The sequence below is a fragment of the Rhinichthys klamathensis genome, unplaced genomic scaffold, assembly GCF_029890125.1.
Source record: "Rhinichthys klamathensis goyatoka isolate OS25496 unplaced genomic scaffold, OSU_Roscu_1.1 h1tg000073l_1, whole genome shotgun sequence".
Classification (NCBI taxonomy): Eukaryota; Metazoa; Chordata; class Actinopteri; order Cypriniformes; family Leuciscidae; genus Rhinichthys; species Rhinichthys klamathensis.
In genome coordinates, this window is record NW_026606616.1 from 432,468 (window position 1) to 458,112 (window position 25,645).

Genomic DNA, 25,645 nt, shown 5'->3' on the forward strand with positions numbered 1-25,645 from the left:
GAAACTCTGTCAAAAGTGCCACTGAGCTCTGCAACTGATGAAAACACATGCAAATAGAAGAAGAAAAAAACACCAGCAAATTAAGAAAACCTCATCAATTTGACAACACGTGCTGCAAATACTCACAATGTTAACAAATACATAAAACGCGCTGCAAATAGCACCTTTTTTCAACAAGGGGGATGCCATCCCTCCCTCAAGTCGAACCCTGGTTAGCGCACTTATTCATGTTCATAAATGAGACCTTATTAAGTGTAACCAAATTTGGAGGCATCATTTACGGTAAAGGTAATGATTTACCTAAATGTTTTCCTCCTACTAATAAGAATCACATCACTTTAGGTGCTCTTTCTCATGCTCTTGACTTCCTGTTATTCGGGACACTGTGGGTGTCTGTCAAGAACAATGAACAAAAAATGTGAGGCATTTTCCAGCTGGGAGCGGCAGTAAGATAGTGAGACTAGGAATATGGAAAATAGAAATGTTATGCTATGTAGAAATGTGTAATTTTGCTGGATTATAGCTTTACAGAGTTATCACAATTGAAATGAATTGGTTTCATGGCTTTTGAAACCCCAGAGGAGCACACAGACCTGGATGGCATGATCATTATTTTTAGGAGTGACTCATTTTGAAACGTTTCCCTAACAGTTTATATGATTCTGGGTTGGGTATGATTAATTTCACTGCAAAATATATTAATGAATTAAACATGGTATTGACAAATGTTATACTATATTAAATGCTCTAACACAGACATTGATGGCCAACGTGTATAATGGCAAAGGTTCCTCATTGAAATCAATGGAGTAACTTGCGCATCGAAAAATGCCGCTAAAGGGATGCCTTGTGCATTAAAAAGTGATGGTAGGTCCTCCTGACCCAGCGCCAATGTGACGAGTTGGGGGTGAGAACATGTTGCTTTGTATTGCAATGGAAGTCTGTTTTCTGAATGTGCAGTGCATTGGCATGAAAGACATCAAATTAATATTACTCGAAAACAACATTAATGCTCCAGCAGGTTTTGACAAACTGTTAAATCATTCAACACTGTCACCCAAAACATCTTTGGTGTTTGGTGGTGATTCCAATAATATATATTCACTGGCATTAAGGATGTTGTTAACCCCTTCATTGTGACAGTATATTACAGTTTTTCTCGATTGCTTAAACACATTTCTTGAAACTATGACTCGTATTCTAAAAACAGTAAACACAAATCCATAACGTCTCACCCAATTCCCCAAACATCCTATTTTCAGGTCAAAATGAAGCTCTACACTCAAAACCATTCACTCTTGCTGAAAAACCAAACTTTGCCCTCAGACAGGACACACAAGCCCTCAAAAATACACACACTACAACATAGTCTTACACACTGGTGCTATAAATTCAAAACAACATTTCCAAAACTGGTAAGTCATGTTGCTTGTGGCCACATATGGTTGAAATACCATCATTGGCCTAGAAAGATAACATTCTGGGAGTCAAGACTATAAAGGAGAAAGGATGCCCTCCCTTCACTGTCACACTCTGCAGCCACTCTGTGTGACTGTACGACTGCTGGCCTTTTCTTGCAAGAACATAAACCTCATCAAAGACAATTGGAAATGTTTGTCTCTTATTCAGTGATAGAAATGTGTTTGCCACTTCCTCCTCCTTCTCCTCCTCCGCCTTTTCCTCCTATTCCTCCTCCGCCTCTTCCTCCTCCTCTTCCTTTCCCTCCTCCTCCTCTCCCTCCTCCTCCTCTTCATCCTCTCCCTCCTCCTCTTCCTCTCCCTCCTCTTCTTCCTCCTCCTCTCCCTCCTCCTCCTCTCCCTCTTCCTCTCCCTCCTCCTCCTCCTCCTCCTCTCCCTCCTCCTCTCCCTCCTCCTCTCCCTCCTCCTCCTCCTCTCCCTCTTCCTCCTCCTCCTCTCCCTCCTCCTCTTCCTCCTCCTCCTCCTCTTCGTCTTCCTCTCCCTCCCCTTCTTCCTCCTCCTCCTCTTCCTCTCCCTCCTCGACCTATTGCTTAATTTCTCTGTGGATCCATTGTTCCAAAATTCAGTAAACTGATTTTTATCTTTTATAAAAGATTGTATAACCTTTTATCTATTGAAGGATCTGACTGATGCGTGTTCAATTTTGACTCTTAGTGTTTTCACCTGGGTAATTGTGTGCTAACTGAGCTGAAGCTGAGCTGACTTGAGTGAACAATATTGAATGCTAGTGCTTTCTAAATAACCATGTGGTGTAGGCAATGAGAAATGAAGGGATTTGTGTGTAGAGTTTTGCTGTAACAGTTCAACAAATCTGACTAATGTGTCAAATCAGGGGAATAGTGTTCATAGTTCAGTGAAATGGGTGTGCTTTTTGATAAATGGCATTATAGTTTTGAAATTTTAGTTCAAAAGCCTGGTTATAGTGTTTAAACAATCGAGAAAAACTGTAATAATGCAGTGTGGCCTTAGACACCTTATTACATGTTTACTGTAGGTATTCTATAAATATTAACTTTAAATATTCAGTCCTGTCAGGGAAGACTTTCAACTTTATGAAAACACTTATATTTATTAAAAATAATGGTCACACTTTATATAAGGTGTTAACTTGCAAAACACTGTTGCTGCTATTGAGGTGGGATGTGGGTAAGGGCGCGGGACAGGTTTGGTGGGATGGGTAGGTTTAAGGGTGGGTTATCATTGTAATTATGCAATGACATGCAGGTATTTTACTAAATATAAGTCAAAACATGCCTGTAAACAAAAAGTGCATTTTATCAAATGATTAATTCAAATGTTAGTACATAATAGTTAAAGACATTTAAAATAAAGTGGGATCAAAATAATTGGCCTTGCTCACCTCAGAGGATTTAATCCCTACTGAATGCAATACTTAAAATCATATCATTTTGACATAATCTGTTGTTGATATTCAGTTAATTGTAGGATAATTACATTTTTTCAATTATTCCCAAAATAATCAGCTTTTAGGGAGAGTTTAAGGCTAAATCTACCCCTTCTGGCATAGTTTAAAAAAAAATATTATTTAATCTTTTAATTATTTTTTGTTATACGTTTTATTTAAATTTTTAGGCACATCTCAAATTTTGCTAGGGGGCTGTAAATATTAGAAAAAGTATATAACATAAATAAAAGATAAAACCGCTTATGCAAATAGCACTGTTCAAAAAAAACTTTCACACAGCTTATTTTTATGAGAAATGCCAAAATGAGAGATCATTTTGACCCTTATCAAGTTTTCTTTTTTCCCAGGAAAGAAAACAGTCTGTAAACTGCCACACCTTGTTTCTTCTGGCCAAGCCTTGCATAGTTATTCCGTCAGTTCTTCTCCATTGCATTGCTGACAAGTGTGGGAGTAGACGTTGTGAAAAGTGAGCGGAAGGACAAACGAGACATCATAAAAATTCTGGAGTGGTTTAAACATGAATATGGTGATTGTGAACAGCTCTAACAAAATAAACTGGAACAGAGTGAAAAGGGATTTTTGCATCTGAATACAACCCTCTCAACATGAAAGTACAAGCATGAAACCACACCTTTCACTTTGGCAGAAGAGTGTGCTCATCTGGCTCTGCTAAGATAATTACAAGGTCCTTTCCGTAACAGGCAAACTCAGATAATGAATAGTTGAAAATATTTGATTCGCCCTGAAGGTTTAGATTACTTCAACATTAATTGCTACATTGTAGAATGATTTCCCTTCCTAATTTCACAATCCTTCATAGATATGTGCAGATATTCCTTAATCACGACTGACAGTTTGAATCTAATACGGTGTTGATCGGAAAAAAAACATCATAATTACATTTTATCACCAACCTAACAAGTCAAAACAACACATTTCACCAATCATTCTCTTGAAACATGCACTTTGTGATCAATTCTAGGTTCAATCACTAGTCAATGGTCCTGCATCTTAACCTGGTCTTTGCTTTCTTCAAGGTTTATCCACAAACAAAGAGCAGCAGGTAGAGCAGGAACTCTATGCCCGGTGAAAGTGTCTCCACCAAGAAACAGAGATAAGACATTGCACGCAATCCAATGTATTCTTATGCTGTTCTTATTTAGTGACTTCTGTCTGCAGCAGTGTGTGGGGGTGCCGGCATACCAACCCTTTTCCCTGAAAGATGAGGAATTCAAAATACTTAAGAAGTCTGGAACAGCTCCAGCAACAAGACAAGGCGGAGGCACTGTGTGGTTTTGGCAACATGCATAGCTTGTTCTGTCAAATCAGCAACACGATCTTCTCTCCAATATGCAAATATGCCGCACATTAAATCATTTAAAGAAATGGGGCAAGATACAACTAAGTTATTCAGTTCTTCATTCAAGTTTCATGTTAAGTTTACCTGAAATGGAGCTTGGTTTAAAAAATGGGTCAGATTTAAAATTGGACCCTCATAAAGCCCTTATATACTAAAGATTTTCTGTAAGTAACTGTTTAAAAAATGAATTAATAAATAAATAAAGTGTCCGTTGTTCATATCTTAAGGCATTAACTAAGATAAACACATAAACACTCGACTATATACAAAATATCATTTAATTGAAGATAATTTAATTTGAGTTACTATAATAGGCTACCATTAAAAATTTGTGGATCAGATTTTTTTGGGGGATAAATTAATATTTTTTGTTTAGCAAGGACATTCAATTTATCAAAAGTGACAGTAAATACATTTATAATGTTACAAAAGATTTCTAGGTTACACTTTTTTTTTTTTTTCTTTTTTTTTTACAGTAGGTTTACTTACGGGTAATATATGGTAACTAGTTTGAGGTTATGTTCAGGGTTAGTACCTATAGTAACCCAGTTATTGTAATTGCTATAATAAGTACATAGTAGCTATGTACATACGGAACAGGACTGTAAAAATAAATTGCTACCGATTTCTATTTCAAATCAATTATGTTATTTTAAACTTTCTATTCATCAAAGAATCCAGAAGAAAACATGTCAACTTCAAATTCTGCTGTAATGCAGCTGTAGCAAGATAAGTGATGATTCGGTTCAATAAGATATATTAATACTGTCAATGACTGTAATACTGTCTTAATGTATGATACTTGCACCTCCTTCAAGGATATTTGCACAACAAAACCATAAATCTGCAGGTTAAGCGGGCTCTTGTTTAATGACCATGCCTTCTGTGTCAGAGATAAGACATCACTTGCAATTTACATTATTTGAAATGATTAACAGAAACTGTGCACAAACTTGAGAGAATACTAGTGAAATGCACTGATAAAATCGTTCATGAGAACAGGTTTTCAGTGTCAGTTTAAACATGAGCTTGACACATTGCTGTACCACAGTGGTGTGTGTGTGTGTGTGTGTGTGGGGGGGGGGGGGGGGGGGGGGGGGTAATGAGTTCATTTATTATGACTGCTACTGTATATGCTTTGGCTTGTTTGCATATAACGAAAAAGGAGAGGGCCATTCCTTCACTCTTCTTTAATCTGAAGCAAGAGGGGGGAGTGTTCATGGAGGTGGAGTTTGGCCCTGGTCAATATATTAAACAGAGGAAAGGAAGGAAGGAAGCATACTCAGTTTCTTTTGCTGTGTTCGCAGTGTGCTTGACCCACATCAAGTCTTAGTGAGCAGGAAAAAAAACACACCCTCAACTGGACTCTGACTGAAACCCTCTTGCAAAAAAAAAACATTGAAAGAGGTAAGAATGAGTTCGCTGTGAAACTTTTTTTTTGTCTTAGATAACAAGCTAAAGAGTTTTTGTAATTGCATTGTTGTTTGCTTTAAAAAAAGGTAGCAGTGGTAACATTGTAAAGCAAGGACTTTCAGGCAACTGAACATGTGTGTGGCTTTATTCATTATGTCTTAAGAATGTCATGTTCAACATGTGTTCACTTGATCGACCACACCTTAGCAATATAGAGCTCAAATGCTTTATCAAAGTGCAAATATTTGCAAACAGTGCACAGTTAGACACTTTATAGAACGTAATCTACTTTTTAGATGGCAAGAGGATTGGTAAACATTACATTATGAGTTTAGAATTTTTTTTAATCAAAAGTGACTTTCAAATGAAGAAGTCTAAAACACAAGAAAGTAAATAATTAATTGTGCCAACTTCATGGGGCAAGTAAATGAGCTATATCCACCAAATTATGGATGTAGGCTTTCTGTGTTAATGCATTATGAACATATTGTACACTTATGCATGTATATTCTTAACTGTTCTCAATGTTTTTAAAAGTACAGTACAGTACAGTTAATCTGCATTATTATGCATCACACCATTTAACCATGGTCAAATAATATAATTTATAATTTGGGTTTAAAAACTTTGTGGGGGGAAATGGATTGGGGAAGATGCTCCCCTTAAGAACAATGTGGACTTACTTTCAAATTGTAACATATTTCAATATAGGTTTAGCATGTGCATGATGATGATCCATCAGCCAATGTATTATTATAGGAAGTAACATTTGCTAATTTAGTTGTTATAGCATAAAATGGCAAAACTTTTACAGAATGTATAAATTACTTTTGATATTATTTTTAATAATATTTAAATATATTTTTAAGTGTCATTAATGTAAAATACTAAATAACTTTATTTTGACGATTTAGTTGATACTAATTGAATGATGGCAGACAATGAGATTTAGGCTACCTGAAAGATAAAATCGACTTATATACAGCCATATGAATATTTAATTATTTAAAGGTGCTCTAAGCGATGTCATGTGTTTTTTAGGCCAAAACATTTTTTGTCACATACAGCAAACATCTCCTCACTATCCGCTGGCTGCCTGTCCCCTGAACACACTGTAAAGAAACGCGATCTCTGTAGACAGCCCATGCTTCACAAACAGCACCAAAAACAAACTGCAGCGACCCGCTCCCCAAAACATAACAAACTGTTCCAGCCAATGACCGACAAGAAGGGTTTGGGGGTGTGGTTTGGGGGGTTAGTGTGCGGATGAGGAGGAGGGAGGGTCTAGCTAGCCTCCGTTTTGTTTGACAATAGTTCGAACGTCAACAAGAAGTGACGTCACCCAGGATCGCTTAGAGAACCTTTAATTGCCTATATTTTTCTTGAAGATATGTCTTAATAGCAACACTATAAATGCAAATTTAATTACTTCACTTATTCAGTTTTAATGAAAGCGAAGATGTCTGAAATGTTCATCTCATTCATAACCCCATTAATTACAATAATTATTACATTTAAAAATAATAATACTATACGGGGTGTAAACTATGATATTCAACATAATACAATGTCATACCAGAGACACACAATTAGATAAATGAACCTCAAAACTTTGACTGTCTAAATCTCACAAATGTTGATACTCAGATGACATGACAAAATTAAAAATAGTGAAGCCATTTATCAAAAGATTGTGTCATCTTTATGATTCAATAAAAATAACCTTATAATGCATTGTATAAACAGCTTGGCAGAAAGTGTACTTGAAGTAGTGTTTATTTGAGTGCTCTTGTAGAAAGTGTCTAAGTCATGTGACCTTATATGGTTTCAGAAGTCCTTATTTATTCCTAACACTCATGCATCCAAGGAATTTGGACAGGAAGAGGCCATTAGCAGCCCTTTTCATTGTGTGTTTTTTTTTTTTTTTTTTACCTGCTAAAGCTATTAATGGCTGATTACATATCTTAGTTATAAAGTCTCACTGCTGCAAAGCAAACATTACTTGCACAAGATTTTGCATAAAACATTCAGTGTTTACAGAAGGATGTCAGGTCCTTGTTATAAAATCATTTAAATTGTGATAGCAGTAACATCAGTAACCTGATGAACCATTGTTATTACTAGTGATATTTCTGCATTGCAAATAATTTACTTGTAGATGAAGTAAAGTGTTATAGAAAAACAACATACCTATCATAACATGCACCCTGCTTGTTCTGAGTAATTAAATTATTCATTAAAAGGGATGTGTTCAAAATAATAGCAGTGTGGAGTTTAATTAATTCTGTGAAAAAAACAGGTGCCATTAATTGTTCTTTATTAAGGAAGAAGGGAAGCAAATGTTTTGCATATTGTTATAAAATATATTTCCTTCCTAATTGCTAAGTAAAATGGGCCGTTCCAAACATTGTTCGGAGGAAGAAGGCATTTTGACTAAAAAGAAATGAGCAACTACTGTTAAAAATGGATTAAAATGAATAGTCAGAAAGGCAAAGATTCCGCCAATCATGACCTCCAGAAAGATCAATGATGATCTAAAATTACCTGTAGGTACCGTTACAGTCAGAAGACTTATGATCGGAGCTATCAGAAAGAAGCACCATTGTTGAAAAAACGGCATTTTTATACACTACTTCACATTTCAGGATGTGTCTGTATGGATGAGTGACATGGCTTGAGTGAATGTCAGAAAATGTATCATCTTATTCAATTGTGCAACAACAAAAAGTTTACACATAAAATTGAGAGAGAGAGAGAGAGAGAGAGAGAGAGAGAGAGAGAGAGAGAGAGAGAGAGAGAGAGAGAGAGAGAGAGAGAGAGAGAGAGAGAGAGAGAGAGAGAGAGAGAGAGAGAGAGAGGAAAATGCCCTTTTGTGCATGATTGTGTAACTGACAAGTAAAAAGCTTGTCTGGGTCATTGATTCTTTATCCGACATTCTTCAAAAATACATCAGCATCCTGAATTTCCAGTTTTCCATTGCTTACAGGGTTAATGCAAGAAACTTTCCAAATGATGCAATGCTCAAAAAGTTTTTCTTGTCAGGACAAGTCATGATAAAGGTGAAATGTGCTTTCATTGTTAGCACAAACCCACGTTTTAACAGGGTATTCATCTTTAAGTTAAGATTTTCTGTGGTGTCCCTGCACTGCACAGTTTTGCCATGTGCTTTTTCTACTCTGTAAAAAATATCCTGTTAATTTTAGGGTAAAAAAACCTGGCAGCTGTGGTTGCCATAAATTTACCATAAACAATGCTATGGCAATTTTACAACTTAGAACAGTATATTTCATTAAGTAATATAATATTAATATACCTACTTCTAGGGTACCAAACTACCAAAATCTACCTTGTTACCTTAAAATGTAACGATAACCACCACAATAATCCAGGTGCATCTACAGTCCCCCACCGAGAGTCCCGCATTCTCAGACCCCTCGTTTTTCGAACACAGCGCCTCCTGCTGTTCGAAAGATCGTATAACATCCGCACACAGAGTACAGCGCACGCTTATCCAAATGCAATTAAAAACAATAGGATGCAATATTACGGTCTCCAAATAAATGATCCAATAAATATTTGCGTTCCCTGCATGCATGTGCCAAAAAAAAAAAAAAAAACTCATTGCGATGGAAGGGATACAATTACAGATTGAACTATCTTCTGAAAAATAGTATGTGATATTATATTGCTACAATGTTTTTTTTATTATATTTTTTTATTCAAATTCCAATTTTTCTTTCAGTTCAACCTATAATGGTCTAATTAACATTACCATGCTAACATTACAAAATCTGTTTTTTGATATTTTGAATGCGAAGCAAAACAAATCAGAATAGACAAAACACCAATAATAAACAATTCTGTACTTTATTTAATGATCACCTAAACATCATCTTGCTGTAAAGAAAAAAGGAAGAAAAAACTGTGTTCGTGACTTTACTTTTCGTCTTCAATTGCATTAAAAAAACTAATTTATAAGTCGCTTTGCATAATCATATAATGATATGTTGCTGGGTTCGGCAGGGGCGACTCCATCGATGTATGGTGTACCCTGGAATAACCTACAACAGTATAGGCCCGATAGCACATGTCTTATGATGTTTCAAAAAGAAAGAAAGAAAAAAAAAAGAAAAAAGATGTTTGCAAATGTTACCTTCATGTTGCACTGCTCTGTTGAAGTGTCCCTTGAGATGTTTTTGAACTTTGGACAACTTTGTGGGTTTGAAATATATGGGGGCCGGGGCACAAAATGGGCAGTGAAAATCACTGCAGCATTTATGACATATCTACAAAAAGTCCAAGGTTAAAGGCTAACGTTAGCTATCAAAATATTTTCGGGGGGAAGAGGGCGAAAAAACAAACATTAACGGCTCAAATCTTGTTACAAACTATCTTTACAAATATTAAATAGACTATTCATATGTTGTATCGATGAGCCAAATTAGTTTTATTAAAAAATAAATCAAACGAGTAGGCTACTACGATTCGCTAAATAAAATTGAAGATAGCCTACTCACGTTTTGGCTTAAGTTCTTCACATGTTCTTCACATGTTTATCCGATACAATTTGATAGGAGGCGCTGTCTCGAAAAACGAGGGGTCTGTCTGAGAATGCGGGACTCTGGGTGCAGAGGGACTGTAGATGCAGGTCTCCGAGTCTGCAGCTTTACTCAGCCTGTTCATAAAACATGGTCAATACTCATATAAACCTGTAGATGGTGCACAGGGTCATACAAAGACAAAACACCATCAGGGTAACACACGTGACACTAAAATAATGAAATATATGTTAAATTAGTTAACATAAAATGTAACACAATGTAACATCACTGATGACAAAAATAAGAAGAAACAAAATTATATATAAAAAAATTAAATCATATGTGATGTGAAATGCAGGGACTTCTGGGAATGTCCTTTTTCTGTTTTTTTGTACCATAAATGATGTGGTAATTAGATTAAAATAGTTAAAAATTTGTTTTTTTCTTGCAAAAGCAGATAACCAGTTAACATGTTTTTACTGTAGCATTTTTGGTAGTTTTCTTTTAAAAAATTAAAACGTTTTTTTTACAGTGTACAGTAAACAAAAACATAATGAATAATTTAAATGTATTTTTTTAATGCATTGCTAATAATTATTCTTATGTAATCCACAGAAGCTGGTGCAAGAAAATATCCACACAAAAAAATGCCAGCTCAGGAAAATTGCAATTCTCAGGGGCCAGTAGCTGGGGTGTTTCTTGAACATTCAAATGAAACCATTACAATATACCAAGCCTACAAGAAACGCTTGTTGACTCCAGGAACATGTCTGGCACTGTTAGAAGCCCAAGCTGCAACAGGAGGAATCATCGACCCAGTCAAAAACAGGATATGCACTGTAGAAGATGCGGTAAAGGAAGGCATTGTGGGACGTGAAATGAAAGAGAAACTTCAATTCGCTGAGAGGGCCATCATGGGCTACACAGATCCTTACACCAACCAACAAATCTCACTCTTCCAGGCCATGCAGAAAGATGTGATTCCAAAAGAGTATGGCATTAGACTACTTGAGGCACAGATCTCTGGCAAAGGGATCTATGACCCTATTGAAAAATGCTACCTAACAGAAGAACAAGCCAATGGACGAGGTCACTATGACAAAGATCTTTTCAGAGACCAGATGGATGATCTAAAAATATTCTATGACCCAAACTCTCAGGAAAACCTCACCTATCCATCGCTGATAAAGAAATGCACAGTAGCCCCAGACACAGGTTTACTGCTTTTCCCGATGTACATCACATTTAAAGGCCTCCGCAGAGGTGTAACCTCTGCTGAGCTTCTGTCATCAAAAATAATTGACCAACAGACATTTGAAAATCTACATGATGGTAAAACCACCACCCAGGACGTGATGTTAATGGAAACGGTTAAAGAATATCTAGAAGGTCAAAAGAGCATTGGGGGAGTAGCTGTGCTCTCCACAAATAAGAAAATGAGCATCTATCAGGCAATGAGACAAGGAATAATCATGCCTGGTTCTGCTTTGATTCTGCTAGAAGCACAGGCTGCAACTGGATTCATGATTGACCCTGTTGAAAACAAGACATTCACTGTAGATGCAGCCATTAAACAAAAACTTGTAGGACCAGAATACCATGCAAAATTGCTTGCAGCAGAACGTGCAGTTACTGGTTACAAGGACCCATACACTGGTGAAACCATTTCTCTTTTTCAAGCTCTGAAGAAGGAACTGATTGTGAAGGAGCATGGAATCCGCTTGCTTGAAGCACAAATTGCAACTGGTGGAATTATTGACCCCATATACAGTCATAGAGTTCCTGTGGATGTAGCATACAAGCGTGGCTTCTTTGATGAGGAAATGAATGCCATCCTTAAGGATCCTGAAGATGACACTAAAGGATTCTTTGACCCAAACACAAAGGATAATCTGACATATCTACAACTGCTGGATCATTGTGTCATTGACTCTTCTACAGGACTTACATTGTTGCCCATTCAGGATACATCTGGTAGTCTGAATCACACATTCATTGGCTATGACATCAAAAAAGTATTCAAGGGTGTCATGGTGAAAGTGACACATGGTAAATACATTGGAATGACTGTTTCACTCTGGGAATTACTTATGTCTGAATACTTCACTGAACAGCAAAGGCTAGACTTTATCCAGCAATACAGAAACAGAACAGTCACGGTTGAATTTATCGTCACTAAAGTCCTGGAGATCATTGAACATTCAGTGAAAACAGCTAAAGTAGTTTTTGAAGGTATAAGGGAAAAAGTAAGTGCAAACCAGCTCTTTGAGGCTGATATCATCACAGAGCATGATCTAGAAGATCTCAGAGAAGGAAAAAAGACTGTCAAAGATGTTACGGAGAATGTATCTGTGCATACATATCTACAAGGCAAACCAAGCATTGCTGGTGTGCTGCTTCCTGACTCACAAGTGATGTCAATCTACCAAGCCAGACAAAAAGGGATTCTGAGGCCAGGAACATCACTTGTTCTTCTTGAAGCCCAGGCTGCAACAGGATACATAATTGACCCAATTGCTAATCTAAAGTTCTCTGTAGATGATGCAGTGAAGGCACGGGTGGTAGGGGCTGATCTTCATGCAAAACTATCCTCAGCAGAGAAGGCAGTGACAGGTTACCATGATCCATACACTGGCAAGAAAATCTCATTGTTCCAAGCAATGCAAAAAGATTTAATTGTGAAAGATCATGGTATACGTCTACTAGAGGCCCAGATTGCCACAGGGGGCATTATTGATCCTGTAAATAGCCATCGCATTCCAGTTCATATTGCTTATAAACGAGGATTCTTTGATAGTGAAATGAATCAGACCCTTTGTGATCCAACTGATGACACAAAAGGATTCTTTGACCCAAACACTCATGAAAACCTTACCTATATGCAGCTTATGTCCAGATGTGTCACTGACCAAAGCACGGGCCTTTGCCTTTTGATAATCAAAGGGAACGACAAGAGAGTCAAGATAGGGGACAGCACCAAAGAGGCCTTCCACACCACGCATGTCTCTGTGCGATACGGCAGATTCAGCAGCAAGAAAGTGACACTCTGGGATCTCATCAACTCAGAATATTTGTCTGAGGAGAAAAGACAGGAGCTGTTAAAATGTTACAAGTCAAAAGCAATCACAATTGAAGAAATCATCACAATAGTTTTAGAGATCATTGAGCGCAAAGAAGTACAAAGAAATGCTGACCTCAGTGTAGATGGTCTCAGGGGAAAAGTTTCGATTTTGGAGCTGCTGAATTTGGGAATAATAGATGACAATAAATACAAAAATGTTATTGAGGGGAAGCTGACAATCAAAGATCTCATTGAGACGGGCACTTTGAGGAACTTCCTCAGCGGAACAAGCTGTATCGCAGGTGTAATATTACAAAAGTCTAATCAGAAAATGAGCATCTACAACGCCAGAAAAGAAGGCCATCTTACCCCTGGCACTGCATTGTGTCTTCTTGAAGCACAGGCTGCCACTGGGTTTATTATTGATCCAATACAAAACAAGAAACTCACCGTTGATGAGGCACTGAAGCAGAAAATCATAGTTCCAGAGTTGTATGAAAAACTCCTGGCTGCTGAGAAAGCAGTGACTGGTTACAAAGACCCATACACAGGCAAGACAATATCACTTTTCGAAGCAATCAAGAAAGAACTTATTGTAAAGCAGCATGGCATTCGTCTGCTTGAAGCCCAGATTGCTACAGGTGGCATCATTGATCCCTTAACATGTTTACATTTGCCACTTGATGTTGCTTTCCGGAAGGGTTATTTTGATTCTGACTTAAACCAGATACTTGCTGATCAAACCGATGACACTAAAGGATTTTTTGATCCCACCACACAAGAAAATCTGACTTACATGGAGATGATCGCACGATGCATAAAGGATCCCCATACTGGTCTTTTACTTCTTCCAGTTGCCGAAAAAGGGAAAACACAAGAGAAATCACAAAAAATCATCTCCGACGTTGAGATTAAGGAAGAATTTGAGAAAAACAAAGTTGTCATTCGTGTTGGCCGTTTCTCTGGAAAATCACTGTCTCTTTGGGAGATAATTCATTCTGTATACTTCACAGATGAACAGAGGCAGCAGTACTTTGAACAATTTTGTTTGGGCAAGATAAATATCAAGGATGTTGAAACCGTGGTTACCACAACTATTGAAACACTAGAACAGAAAGAAGCAGCTCCTCAAACAACAATGGGCCTGAGAAAACCCGTTTCTGTGCAACAGCTGCATGAGTCTGGAATCATTGACACCAGTACTTACAAAGCACTGCAACTTGGTAAGGAGACCCTTGGAAATGTGGTTAAACTTGAATCTGTTCAAAGGTATTTGAAGGGCACTGGAAGTATTGCTGGAGTGAAGCTTCATCCATCAGGAAAAGTGTTAAGCTTAAACATGGCAAAAACTGAAGGCTTACTCACTTCCAATGCAGCACTGTTGCTGCTTGAGGCTCAGGCAGCAACTGGATATGTTATCGATCCAATCAAAAACACACATCACTCAGTCATGGAGGCTGTCAGAGGTCAACTTATTGGACCAGAGATATTGGAGCACTTGCTATTGGCTGAACGTGCTGTCACTGGCTTCACAGACCCATACACAGATGAGCAGATCTGCTTATTTGAAGCTATGAATAAAGGTCTCATCCCTCGGAAACATGGACTGAACCTCTTAGATGCACAGCTTGCCACAGGGGGAATTATTGATCCAACGGGAAGCTATCGGTTGCCTGTTCAAAAAGCAATTATGAAAGGATGCTTGAATAAGGAGACCAGTGATCTTCTGGCAAATCTTAGTAAAAGTGAAAAAGGGTTTTCAGACCCCCAAACAAAAGAACCTCTTACCTACCATCAGCTCATGACGAAATGTGAAAAGAATTCAACAACCGGCATGCTGCTTCTCCCAATAACTGAAAAGAGTGCTGAAAGCTCAACCTTCAATGACAAACAAATAATAAATGTCCTCAAAGAAAAATCAGTGATCATCAATGCTGGAAAGTTTGCAGACAAACGTGTATCACTTTGGGATGTACTACACTCAGAGTATATATCTGCAGAGAAGAGAAACGAATTACTTGAACAATACAAACAAAAGACACTATCAATAGAGGAGATAACAGAAATGGTGACAGTAATGACTATTGAGGTAAGCACAAAAAGGCATTCCTTTAAAGGTCTGAGAAAACAAGTGTCAGCAAGTGAACTATTTGAAGCAAAAATCATCTCAAAACAAATGTTTACTAAGCTTATCAATGAAGAAGTAGATGATGAAGATATAAACAATATGGAATCTATTCAAAAATACCTTGGCGCAACAAACTGTATTGCTGGTGTATATGTCCAGTCAACCAAACAGACCATGAGCATTTTTGAAGCAAGAAATAAGGGACTTCTGACACCTGGAACGACTCTGGTTTTACTTGAGGCCCAGGCTGCCACTGGTTTTATGATTGACCCAGAGAAGAACAAAAAGCTTTCAGTAGAGCAGGCGGTGGCAGAAGGGATTGTGGGGATGGAATGGAAAAGCAAACTGATGTCTGCAGAACGGGCAGTAACTGGGTACACAGATCCCTACACAGGCAAAACAATATCCTTGTTCCAGGCCTTAAAAAAAGATCTGATTGTCAAGGACCATGGTATTCGTCTGCTAGAAGCTCAGATTGCTACGGGGGGCATCATTGATCCTGTACACAGCCATCGTGTCCCTGTGGAGGTGGCTTACCAAAGAGGGTACTTTGATGAGGAGATGAACAAGATCCTCTCTGATCCAGATGATGACACCAAGGGTTTCTTTGATCCCAATACACAGGAGAACCTCACATACTTGCAACTTGTGGAGAGGTGTGTTAAAGACCCCAACACTGGCCTGAGCCTCCTTGTGATTGTGAAAAAGGGAGAGTACTACTTCTTCATTGATGAACATACAAAGAATATCCTCAAGTCTGCAACCACAAAGAAAGCAGGAGGTAAATTCCAAGGACAGCTGGTGACACTTTGGGATCTGCTGTATTCAAATTACATATCTGAGGAAAAGAGGAGAGAATTGGTGCAGCAGTTTAAGTCAGGTACAATAACTATTGAACAATTCTTAGAAATAGTTTTGACCTTAGTATCACAGAAATCAGGAACAAGCACCCACACAATTACTACCACCACCACAGCAACAACAACAGAGACAACCCAAAAGAACAACTTCCAAGGTATCAGAAAGGATGTGAGTGCTGATGAGCTGCTGCTATCCAAAGTCATTGATGAGAAAATGTACAAAGACCTAACTACTGGGAAAGTCACAGTTGATCATGTAAGTGAAATAGACTCTGTGCGAAAATACCTGAAAGGGACGAACTGCATTGCTGGTGTATTTGTGCAGTCTACCAAACAGACCGTGAGCATAAGCGAAGCCAAAACTAAGGGACTTCTAACACCAGGAACGTCTTTGGTTTTACTTGAGGCACAGGCTGCCACTGGCTTTATGATTGACCCAGTGAAGAACAAAAAACTGTCAGTAGAGCAGGCGGTGGCAGAAGGGATTGTGGGGATGGAATGGAAAAGCAAACTGATGTCTGCAGAGCGGGCAGTGACTGGGTACACCGATCCCTACACAGGCAAAACAATCTCTTTGTTCCAGGCCTTAAAAAAAGATCTGATTGTCAAGGACCATGGTATTCGTCTGCTAGAAGCTCAGATTGCTACGGGGGGCATCATTGATCCTGTGCACAGCCATCGTGTCCCTGTGGAGGTGGCTTACCAAAGAGGTTACTTTGATGAGGAGATGAACAAGATCCTCTCTGATCCAGATGATGACACCAAGGGTTTCTTTGATCCCAACACACAGGAGAACCTCACATACTTGCAACTTGTGGAGAGGTGTGTTAAAGACCCTAACACTGGCCTGAGCCTCCTTGTGATTGTGAAAAAGGGAGAGTACTACTTCTTCATTGATGAACATACAAAGAATATCCTCAAGTCTGCAACCACAAAGAAAGCAGGAGGTAAATTCCAAGGACAGCTGGTGACACTTTGGGATCTGCTGTATTCAAATTACATATCTGAGGAAAAGAGGAGAGAACTGGTGCAGCAGTTTAAGTCAGGTACAATAACTATTGAACAATTCTTAGAAATAGTTCTGACCTTAGTATCACAGAAATCAGGAACAAGCACCCAGACAATTACTACCACCACCACAGCAACAACAGAAACAACCCAACAGCACAACTTCCAAGGTATCAGAAAGGATGTGAGTGCTAATGAGCTGCTGCTATCCAAAGTCATTGATGAGAAAATGTACAAAGACCTAACTACTGGAAAAGTCACAGTTGATCATGTAAGTGAAATAGACTCTGTGCGAAAATACCTGAAAGGGACGAACTGCATTGCTGGTGTATTTGTGCAGTCTACCAAACAGACCGTGAGCATAAGCGAAGCCAAAAATAAGGGACTTCTAACACCAGGAACGTCTTTGGTTTTACTTGAGGCCCAGGCTGCCACTGGCTTTATGATTGACCCAGTAAAGAACAAAAAACTGTCAGTAGAGCAGGCGGTGGCAGAAGGGATTGTGGGGATGGAATGGAAAAGCAAACTGATGTCTGCAGAGCGGGCAGTGACTGGGTACACCGATCCCTACACAGGCAAAACAATCTCTTTGTTCCAGGCCTTAAAAAAAGATCTGATTGTCAAGGACCATGGTATTCGTCTGCTAGAAGCTCAGATTGCTACGGGGGGCATCATTGATCCTGTGCACAGCCATCGTGTCCCTGTGGAGGTGGCTTACCAAAGAGGGTACTTTGATGAGGAGATGAACAAGATCCTCTCTGATCCAGATGATGACACCAAGGGTTTCTTTGATCCCAACACACAGGAGAACCTCACATACTTGCAACTTGTGGAGAGGTGTGTTAAAGACCCCCAGACTGGCCTGAGCCTCCTTGTAATTGTGAAAAAGGGCGAGTACTACTTCTTCATTGATGAACATACAAAGAATATCCTCAAGTCTACAACCACAAAGAAAGCAGGAGGTAAATTCCAAGGACAGCTTGTGACTCTTTGGGATCTGCTGTATTCAAATTACATATCCGAGGAAAAGAGGAGAGAACTGGTGCAGCAGTTTAAGTCAGGTACAATAACTATTGAACAATTCTTAGAAATAGTTCTGACCTTAGTATCACAGAAATCAGGAACAAGCACCCAGACAATTACTACCATCACCACAGCAACAACAGAGACAACCCAACAGCACAACTTCCAAGGTATCAGAAAGGATGTGAGTGCTGATGAGTTGCTGCTATCCAAAGTCATTGATGAGAAAATGTACAAAGACCTAACTACTGGAAAAGTCACAGTTGATCATGTAAGTGAAATAGACTCTGTGCGAAAATACCTGAGAGGGACAAACTGCATTGCTGGTGTATTTGTGCAGTCTACCAAACAGACCATGAGCATAATCAAAGCCAAAAATAAGGGACTTCTAACACCAGGAACGTCTTTGGTTTTACTTGAGGCCCAGGCTGCCACTGGCTTTATGATTGACCCAGTAAAGAACAAAAAACTGTCAGTAGAGCAGGCAGTGACTGAAGGGATTGTTGGAACAGAATGGAAAAGCAAACTGCTGTCTGCAGAGCGGGCAGTTACTGGTTACACAGACCCCAGCACGGGAAAAACAATCTCCTTGTTCCAGGCCTTAAAAAAAGATCTGATTGTCAAGGACCATGGTATTCGTCTGCTAGAAGCTCAGATTGCTACGGGGGGCATCATTGATCCTGTGCACAGCCATCGTGTCCCTGTGGAGGTGGCTTACCAAAGAGGTTACTTTGATGAGGAGATGAACAAGATCCTCTCTGATCCAGATGATGACACCAAGGGTTTCTTTGATCCCAACACACAGGAGAACCTCACATACTTGCAACTTGTGGAGAGGTGTGTTAAAGACCCTAACACTGGCCTGAGCCTCCTTGTGATTGTGAAAAAGGGAGAGTACTACTTCTTCATTGATGAACATACAAAGAATATCCTCAAGTCTGCAACCACAAAGAAAGCAGGAGGTAAATTCCAAGGACAGCTGGTGACACTTTGGGATCTGCTGTATTCAAATTACATATCTGAGGAAAAGAGGAGAGAACTGGTGCAGCAGTTTAAGTCAGGTACAATAACTATTGAACAATTCTTAGTAATAGTTCTGACCTTAGTATCACAGAAATCAGGAACAAGCACCCAGACAATTACTACCACCACCACAGCAACAACAGAGACAACCCAACAGCACAACTTCCAAGGTATCAGAAAGGATGTGAGTGCTAATGAGTTGCTGCTATCCAAAGTCATTGATGAGAAAATGTACAAAGACCTAACTACTGGAAAAGTCACAGTTGATCATGTAAGTGAAATAGACTCTGTGCGAAAATACCTGAAAGGGACAAACTGTATTGCTGGTGTATTTGTGCAGTCTACCAAACAGACCATGAGCATAAGTGAAGCCAAAAATAAGGGACTTCTAACACCAGGAACGTCTTTGGTTTTACTTGAGGCCCAGGCTGCCACTGGCTTTATGATTGACCCAGTGAAGAACAAAAAACTGTCAGTAGAGCAGGCGGTGACTGAAGGGATTGTTGGAACAGAATGGAAAACCAAACTGCTGTCTGCAGAGCGGGCAGTTACTGGTTACACAGACCCCAGCACGGGAAAAACAATCTCCTTGTTCCAGGCCTTAAAACAAGATCTGATTGTCAAGGACCATGGTATTCGTCTGCTAGAAGCTCAGATTGCTACGGGGGGCATCATTGATCCTGTGCACAGCCATCGTGTCCCTGTGGAGGTGGCTTACCAAAGAGGGTACTTTGATGAGGAGATGAACAAGATCCTCTCTGATTCAGATGATGACACCAAGGGTTTCTTTGATCCCAACACACAGGAGAACCTCACATACCTGCAACTTGTGGAGAGGTGTGTTAAAGACCCCAAGACTGGCCTGAGCCTCCTTGTAATTGTGAAAAAGGGCGAGTATTACTTCTTCACTGATGAACATACAAAGAATATACTCAAGTCTACAACCACAAAGAAAGCAGGAGGTAAATTCCAAGGACAGCTTGTGACTCTTTGGGATCTGCTGTATTCAAATTACATATCCGAGGAAAAGAGGAGAGAACTGGTGCAGCAGTTTAAGTCAGGTACAATAACTATTGAACAATTCTTAGAAATAGTTCTGACCTTAGTATCACAGAAATCAGGAACAAGCACCCAGACAATTACTACCACCACCACAGCAACAACAACAGAGACAACCCAAAAGAACAACTTCCAAGGTATCAGAAAGGATGTGAGTGCTGATGAGCTGCTGCTATCCAAAATCATTGATGAGAAAATGTACAAAGACCTAACTACTGGAAAAGTCACAGTTAATCATGTAAGTGAAATAGACTCTGTGCGAAAATACCTGAAAGGGACGAACTGCATTGCTGGTGTATTTGTGCAGTCTACCAAACAGACCGTGAGCATAAGCGAAGCCAAAACTAAGGGACTTCTAACACCAGGAACGTCTTTGGTTTTACTTGAGGCACAGGCTGCCACTGGCTTTATGATTGACCCAGTGAAGAACAAAAAACTGTCAGTAGAGCAGGCGGTGGCAGAAGGGATTGTGGGGATGGAATGGAAAAGCAAACTGATGTCTGCAGAGCGGGCAGTGACTGGGTACACCGATCCCTACACAGGCAAAACAATCTCTTTGTTCCAGGCCTTAAAAAAAGATCTGATTGTCAAGGACCATGGTATTCGTCTGCTAGAAGCTCAGATTGCTACGGGGGGCATCATTGATCCTGTGCACAGCCATCGTGTCCCTGTGGAGGTGGCTTACCAAAGAGGGTACTTTGATGAGGAGATGAACAAGATCCTCTCTGATCCAGATGATGACACCAAGGGTTTCTTTGATCCCAACACACAGGAGAACCTCACATATTTGCAACTTGTGGAGAGGTGTGTTAAAGACCCCCAGACTGGCCTGAGCCTCCTTGTAATTGTGAAAAAGGGCGAGTACTACTTCTTCATTGATGAACATACAAAGAATATCCTCAAGTCTACAACCACAAAGAAAGCAGGAGGTAAATTCCAAGGACAGCTTGTGACTCTTTGGGATCTGCTGTATTCAAATTACATATCCGAGGAAAAGAGGAGAGAACTGGCGCAGCAGTTTAAGTCAGGTACAATAACTATTGAACAATTCTTAGAAATAGTTCTGACCTTAGTATCACAGAAATCAGGAACAAGCACCCAGACAATTACTACCACCACCACAGCAACAACAGAGACAACCCAACAGCACAACTTCCAAGGTATCAGAAAGGATGTGAGTGCTAATGAGTTGCTGCTATCCAAAGTCATTGATGAGAAAATGTACAAAGACCTAACTACTGGAAAAGTCACAGTTGATCATGTAAGTGAAATAGACTCTGTGCGAAAATACCTGAAAGGGACAAACTGCATTGCTGGTGTATTTGTGCAGTCTACCAAACAGACCATGAGCATAATCAAAGCCAAAAATAAGGGACTTCTAACACCAGGAACGTCTTTGGTTTTACTTGAGGCCCAGGCTGCCACTGGCTTTATGATTGACCCAGTAAAGAACAAAAAACTGTCAGTAGAGCAGGCAGTGACTGAAGGGATTGTTGGAACAGAATGGAAAAGCAAACTGCTGTCTGCAGAGCGGGCAGTAACTGGTTACACAGACCCCAGCACGGGAAAAACAATCTCCTTGTTCCAGGCCTTAAAAAAAGATCTGATTGTCAAGGACCATGGTATTCGTCTGCTAGAAGCTCAGATTGCTACGGGGGGCATCATTGATCCTGTGCACAGCCATCGTGTCCCTGTGGAGGTGGCTTACCAAAGAGGTTACTTTGATGAGGAGATGAACAAGATCCTCTCTGATCCAGATGATGACACCAAGGGTTTCTTTGATCCCAACACACAGGAGAACCTCACATACTTGCAACTTGTGGAGAGGTGTGTTAAAGACCCTAACACTGGCCTGAGCCTCCTTGTGATTGTGAAAAAGGGAGAGTACTACTTCTTCATTGATGAACATACAAAGAATATCCTCAAGTCTGCAACCACAAAGAAAGCAGGAGGTAAATTCCAAGGACAGCTGGTGACACTTTGGGATCTGCTGTATTCAAATTACATATCTGAGGAAAAGAGGAGAGAACTGGTGCAGCAGTTTAAGTCAGGTACAATAACTATTGAACAATTCTTAGAAATAGTTCTGACCTTAGTATCACAGAAATCAGGAAAAAGCACCCAGACAATTACTACCACCACCACAGCAACAACAGAGACAACCCAACAGCACAACTTCCAAGGTATCAGAAAGGATGTGAGTGCTAATGAGTTGCTGCTATCCAAAGTCATTGATGAGAAAATGTACAAAGACCTAACTACTGGAAAAGTCACAGTTGATCATGTAAGTGAAATAGACTCTGTGCGAAAATACCTGAAAGGGACAAACTGTATTGCTGGTGTATTTGTGCAGTCTACCAAACAGACCATGAGCATAAGTGAGGCCAAAAATAAGGGACTTCTAACACCAGGAACGTCTTTGGTTTTACTTGAGGCCCAGGCTGCCACTGGCTTTATGATTGACCCAGTGAAGAACAAAAAACTGTCAGTAGAGCAGGCGGTGACTGAAGGGATTGTTGGAACAGAATGGAAAAGCAAACTGCTGTCTGCAGAGCGGGCAGTTACTGGTTACACAGACCCCAGCACGGGAAAAACAATCTCCTTGTTCCAGGCCTTAAAACAAGATCTGATTGTCAAGGACCATGGTATTCGTCTGCTAGAAGCTCAGATTGCTACGGGGGGCATCATTGATCCTGTGCACAGCCATCGTGTCCCTGTGGAGGTGGCTTACCAAAGAGGGTACTTTGATGAGGAGATGAACAAGATCCTCTCTGATTCAGATGATGACACCAAGGGTTTCTTTGATCCCAACACACAGGAGAACCTCACATACCTGCAACTTGTGGAGAGGTGTGTTAAAGACCCCAATACTGGCCTGAGCCTCCTTGTAATTGTGAAAAAGGGCGAGTATTACTTCTTCACCGATGAACATACAAAGAATATACTCAAGTCTACAACCACAAAGAAAGCAGGAGGTAAATTCCAAGGACAGCTTGTGACTCTTTGGGATCTGCTGTATTCAAATTACATATCCGAGGAAAAGAGGAGAGAACTGGTGCAGCAGTTTAAGTCAGGTACAATAACTATTGAACAATTCTTAGAAATAGTTCTGACCTTAGTATCACAGAAATCAGGAACAAGCACCCAGACAATTACTACCACCACCACAGCAACAACAACAGAGACAACCCAAAAGAACAACTTCCAAGGTATCAGAAAGGATGTGAGTGCTGATGAGCTGCTGCTATCCAAAGTCATTGATGAGAAAATGTACAAAGACCTAACTACTGGAAAAGTCACAGTTGATCATGTAAGTGAAATAGACTCTGTGCGAAAATACCTGAAAGGGACGAACTGCATTGCTGGTGTATTTGTGCAGTCTACCAAACAGACCGTGAGCATAAGCGAAGCCAAAAATAAGGGACTTCTAACACCAGGAACGTCTTTGGTTTTACTTGAGGCACAGGCTGCCACTGGCTTTATGATTGACCCAGTGAAAAACAAAAAACTGTCAGTAGAGCAGGCGGTGGCAGAAGGGATTGTGGGGATGGAATGGAAAAGCAAACTGATGTCTGCAGAGCGGGCAGTGACTGGGTACACCGATCCCTACACAGGCAAAACAATCTCTTTGTTCCAGGCCTTAAAAAAAGATCTGATTGTCAAGGACCATGGTATTCGTCTGCTAGAAGCTCAGATTGCTACGGGGGGCATCATTGATCCTGTGCACAGCCATCGTGTCCCTGTGGAGGTGGCTTACCAAAGAGGGTACTTTGATGAGGAGATGAACAAGATCCTCTCTGATCCAGATGATGACACCAAGGGTTTCTTTGATCCCAACACACAGGAGAACCTCACATACTTGCAACTTGTGGAGAGGTGTGTTAAAGACCCCCTGACTGGCCTGAGCCTCCTTGTAATTGTGAAAAAGGGCGAGTACTACTTCTTCATTGATGAACATACAAAGAATATCCTCAAGTCTACAACCACAAAGAAAGCAGGAGGTAAATTCCAAGGACAGCTTGTGACTCTTTGGGATCTGCTGTATTCAAATTACATATCCGAGGAAAAGAGGAGAGAACTGGTGCAGCAGTTTAAGTCAGGTACAATAACTATTGAACAATTCTTAGAAATAGTTCTGACCTTAGTATCACAGAAATCAGGAACAATCACCCAGACAATTACTACCACCACCACAGCAACAACAGAGACAACCCAACAGCACAACTTCCAAGGTATCAGAAAGGATGTGAGTGCTGATGAGTTGCTGCTATCCAAAGTCATTGATGAGAAAATGTACAAAGACCTAACTACTGGAAAAGTCACAGTTGATCATGTAAGTGAAATAGACTCCGTGCGAAAATACCTGAAAGGGACGAACTGCATTGCTGGTGTATTTGTGGAGTCTACCAAACAGACCATGAGCATAATCAAAGCCAAAAATAAGGGACTTCTAACACCAGGAACGTCTTTGGTTTTACTTGAGGCACAGGCTGCCACTGGCTTTATGATGGACCCAGTGAAGAATAAAAAACTGTCAGTAGAGCAGGCGGTGACTGAAGGGATTGTTGGAGCAGAATGGAAAAGCAAACTGCTGTCTGCAGAGCGGGCAGTTACTGGTTACACAGACCCCAGCACAGGAAAAACAATCTCCTTGTTCCAGGCCTTAAAAAAAGATCTGATTGTCAAGGACCATGGTATTCGTCTGCTAGAAGCTCAGATTGCTACGGGGGGCATCATTGATCCTGTGCACAGCCATCGTGTCCCTGTGGAGGTGGCGTACCAAAGAGGGTACTTTGATGAGGAGATGAACAAGATCCTCTCAGATCCAGATGATGACACCAAGGGTTTCTTTGATCCCAACACACAGGAGAACCTCACATACTTGCAACTTGTGGAGAGGTGTGTTAGAGACCCAAAGACTGGGCTGAGTCTGCTTGCTTTAAAAAAGTAGAGTTAAGATTGGATGCAATATCCCATGCAAACTATTCATGCTTTGTTAACTACAATCATACTCTTCTCTTCCTACTTATTCCATTTGCAAATCTGTAAGTGTATCATTTAAGTGTATACCATTTCAGTTTCAGTGTGCATTGTTTATATTAGAGTTTAAGATAACTTCACTTTCTAGTTTTACACTTGTAAAGTAAAGTTACTGCTTTCTGGCTACATGTTCAAAACAATACAAATAAACTTACAGCTGCAACACGTTATTTTATTTCATAATTCTCAAGTCAGTAATCTCTTTCATTATAAAGATTGTGTTTT

General features: G+C 39.9%; 1 protein-coding gene across 1 annotated transcript in view; it reads left to right on the forward strand.

The window, feature by feature from the left end:
- The window catches only part of LOC130085113 (epiplakin-like), a 144,765-nt gene extending 119,265 nt beyond the window's left edge, over positions 1-25,500 (forward strand). Inside the window, exons 36-37 of the mRNA XM_056250686.1 lie at positions 10,404-10,431; positions 10,834-25,500. Coding sequence (XP_056106661.1) covers positions 10,404-10,431; positions 10,834-25,331 — 14,526 coding nt within the window. The 3' untranslated portion in view covers positions 25,332-25,500. The remainder of the gene's footprint in view (positions 1-10,403; positions 10,432-10,833) is intronic.
- The last annotated feature ends 145 nt before the right edge of the window (positions 25,501-25,645 follow it).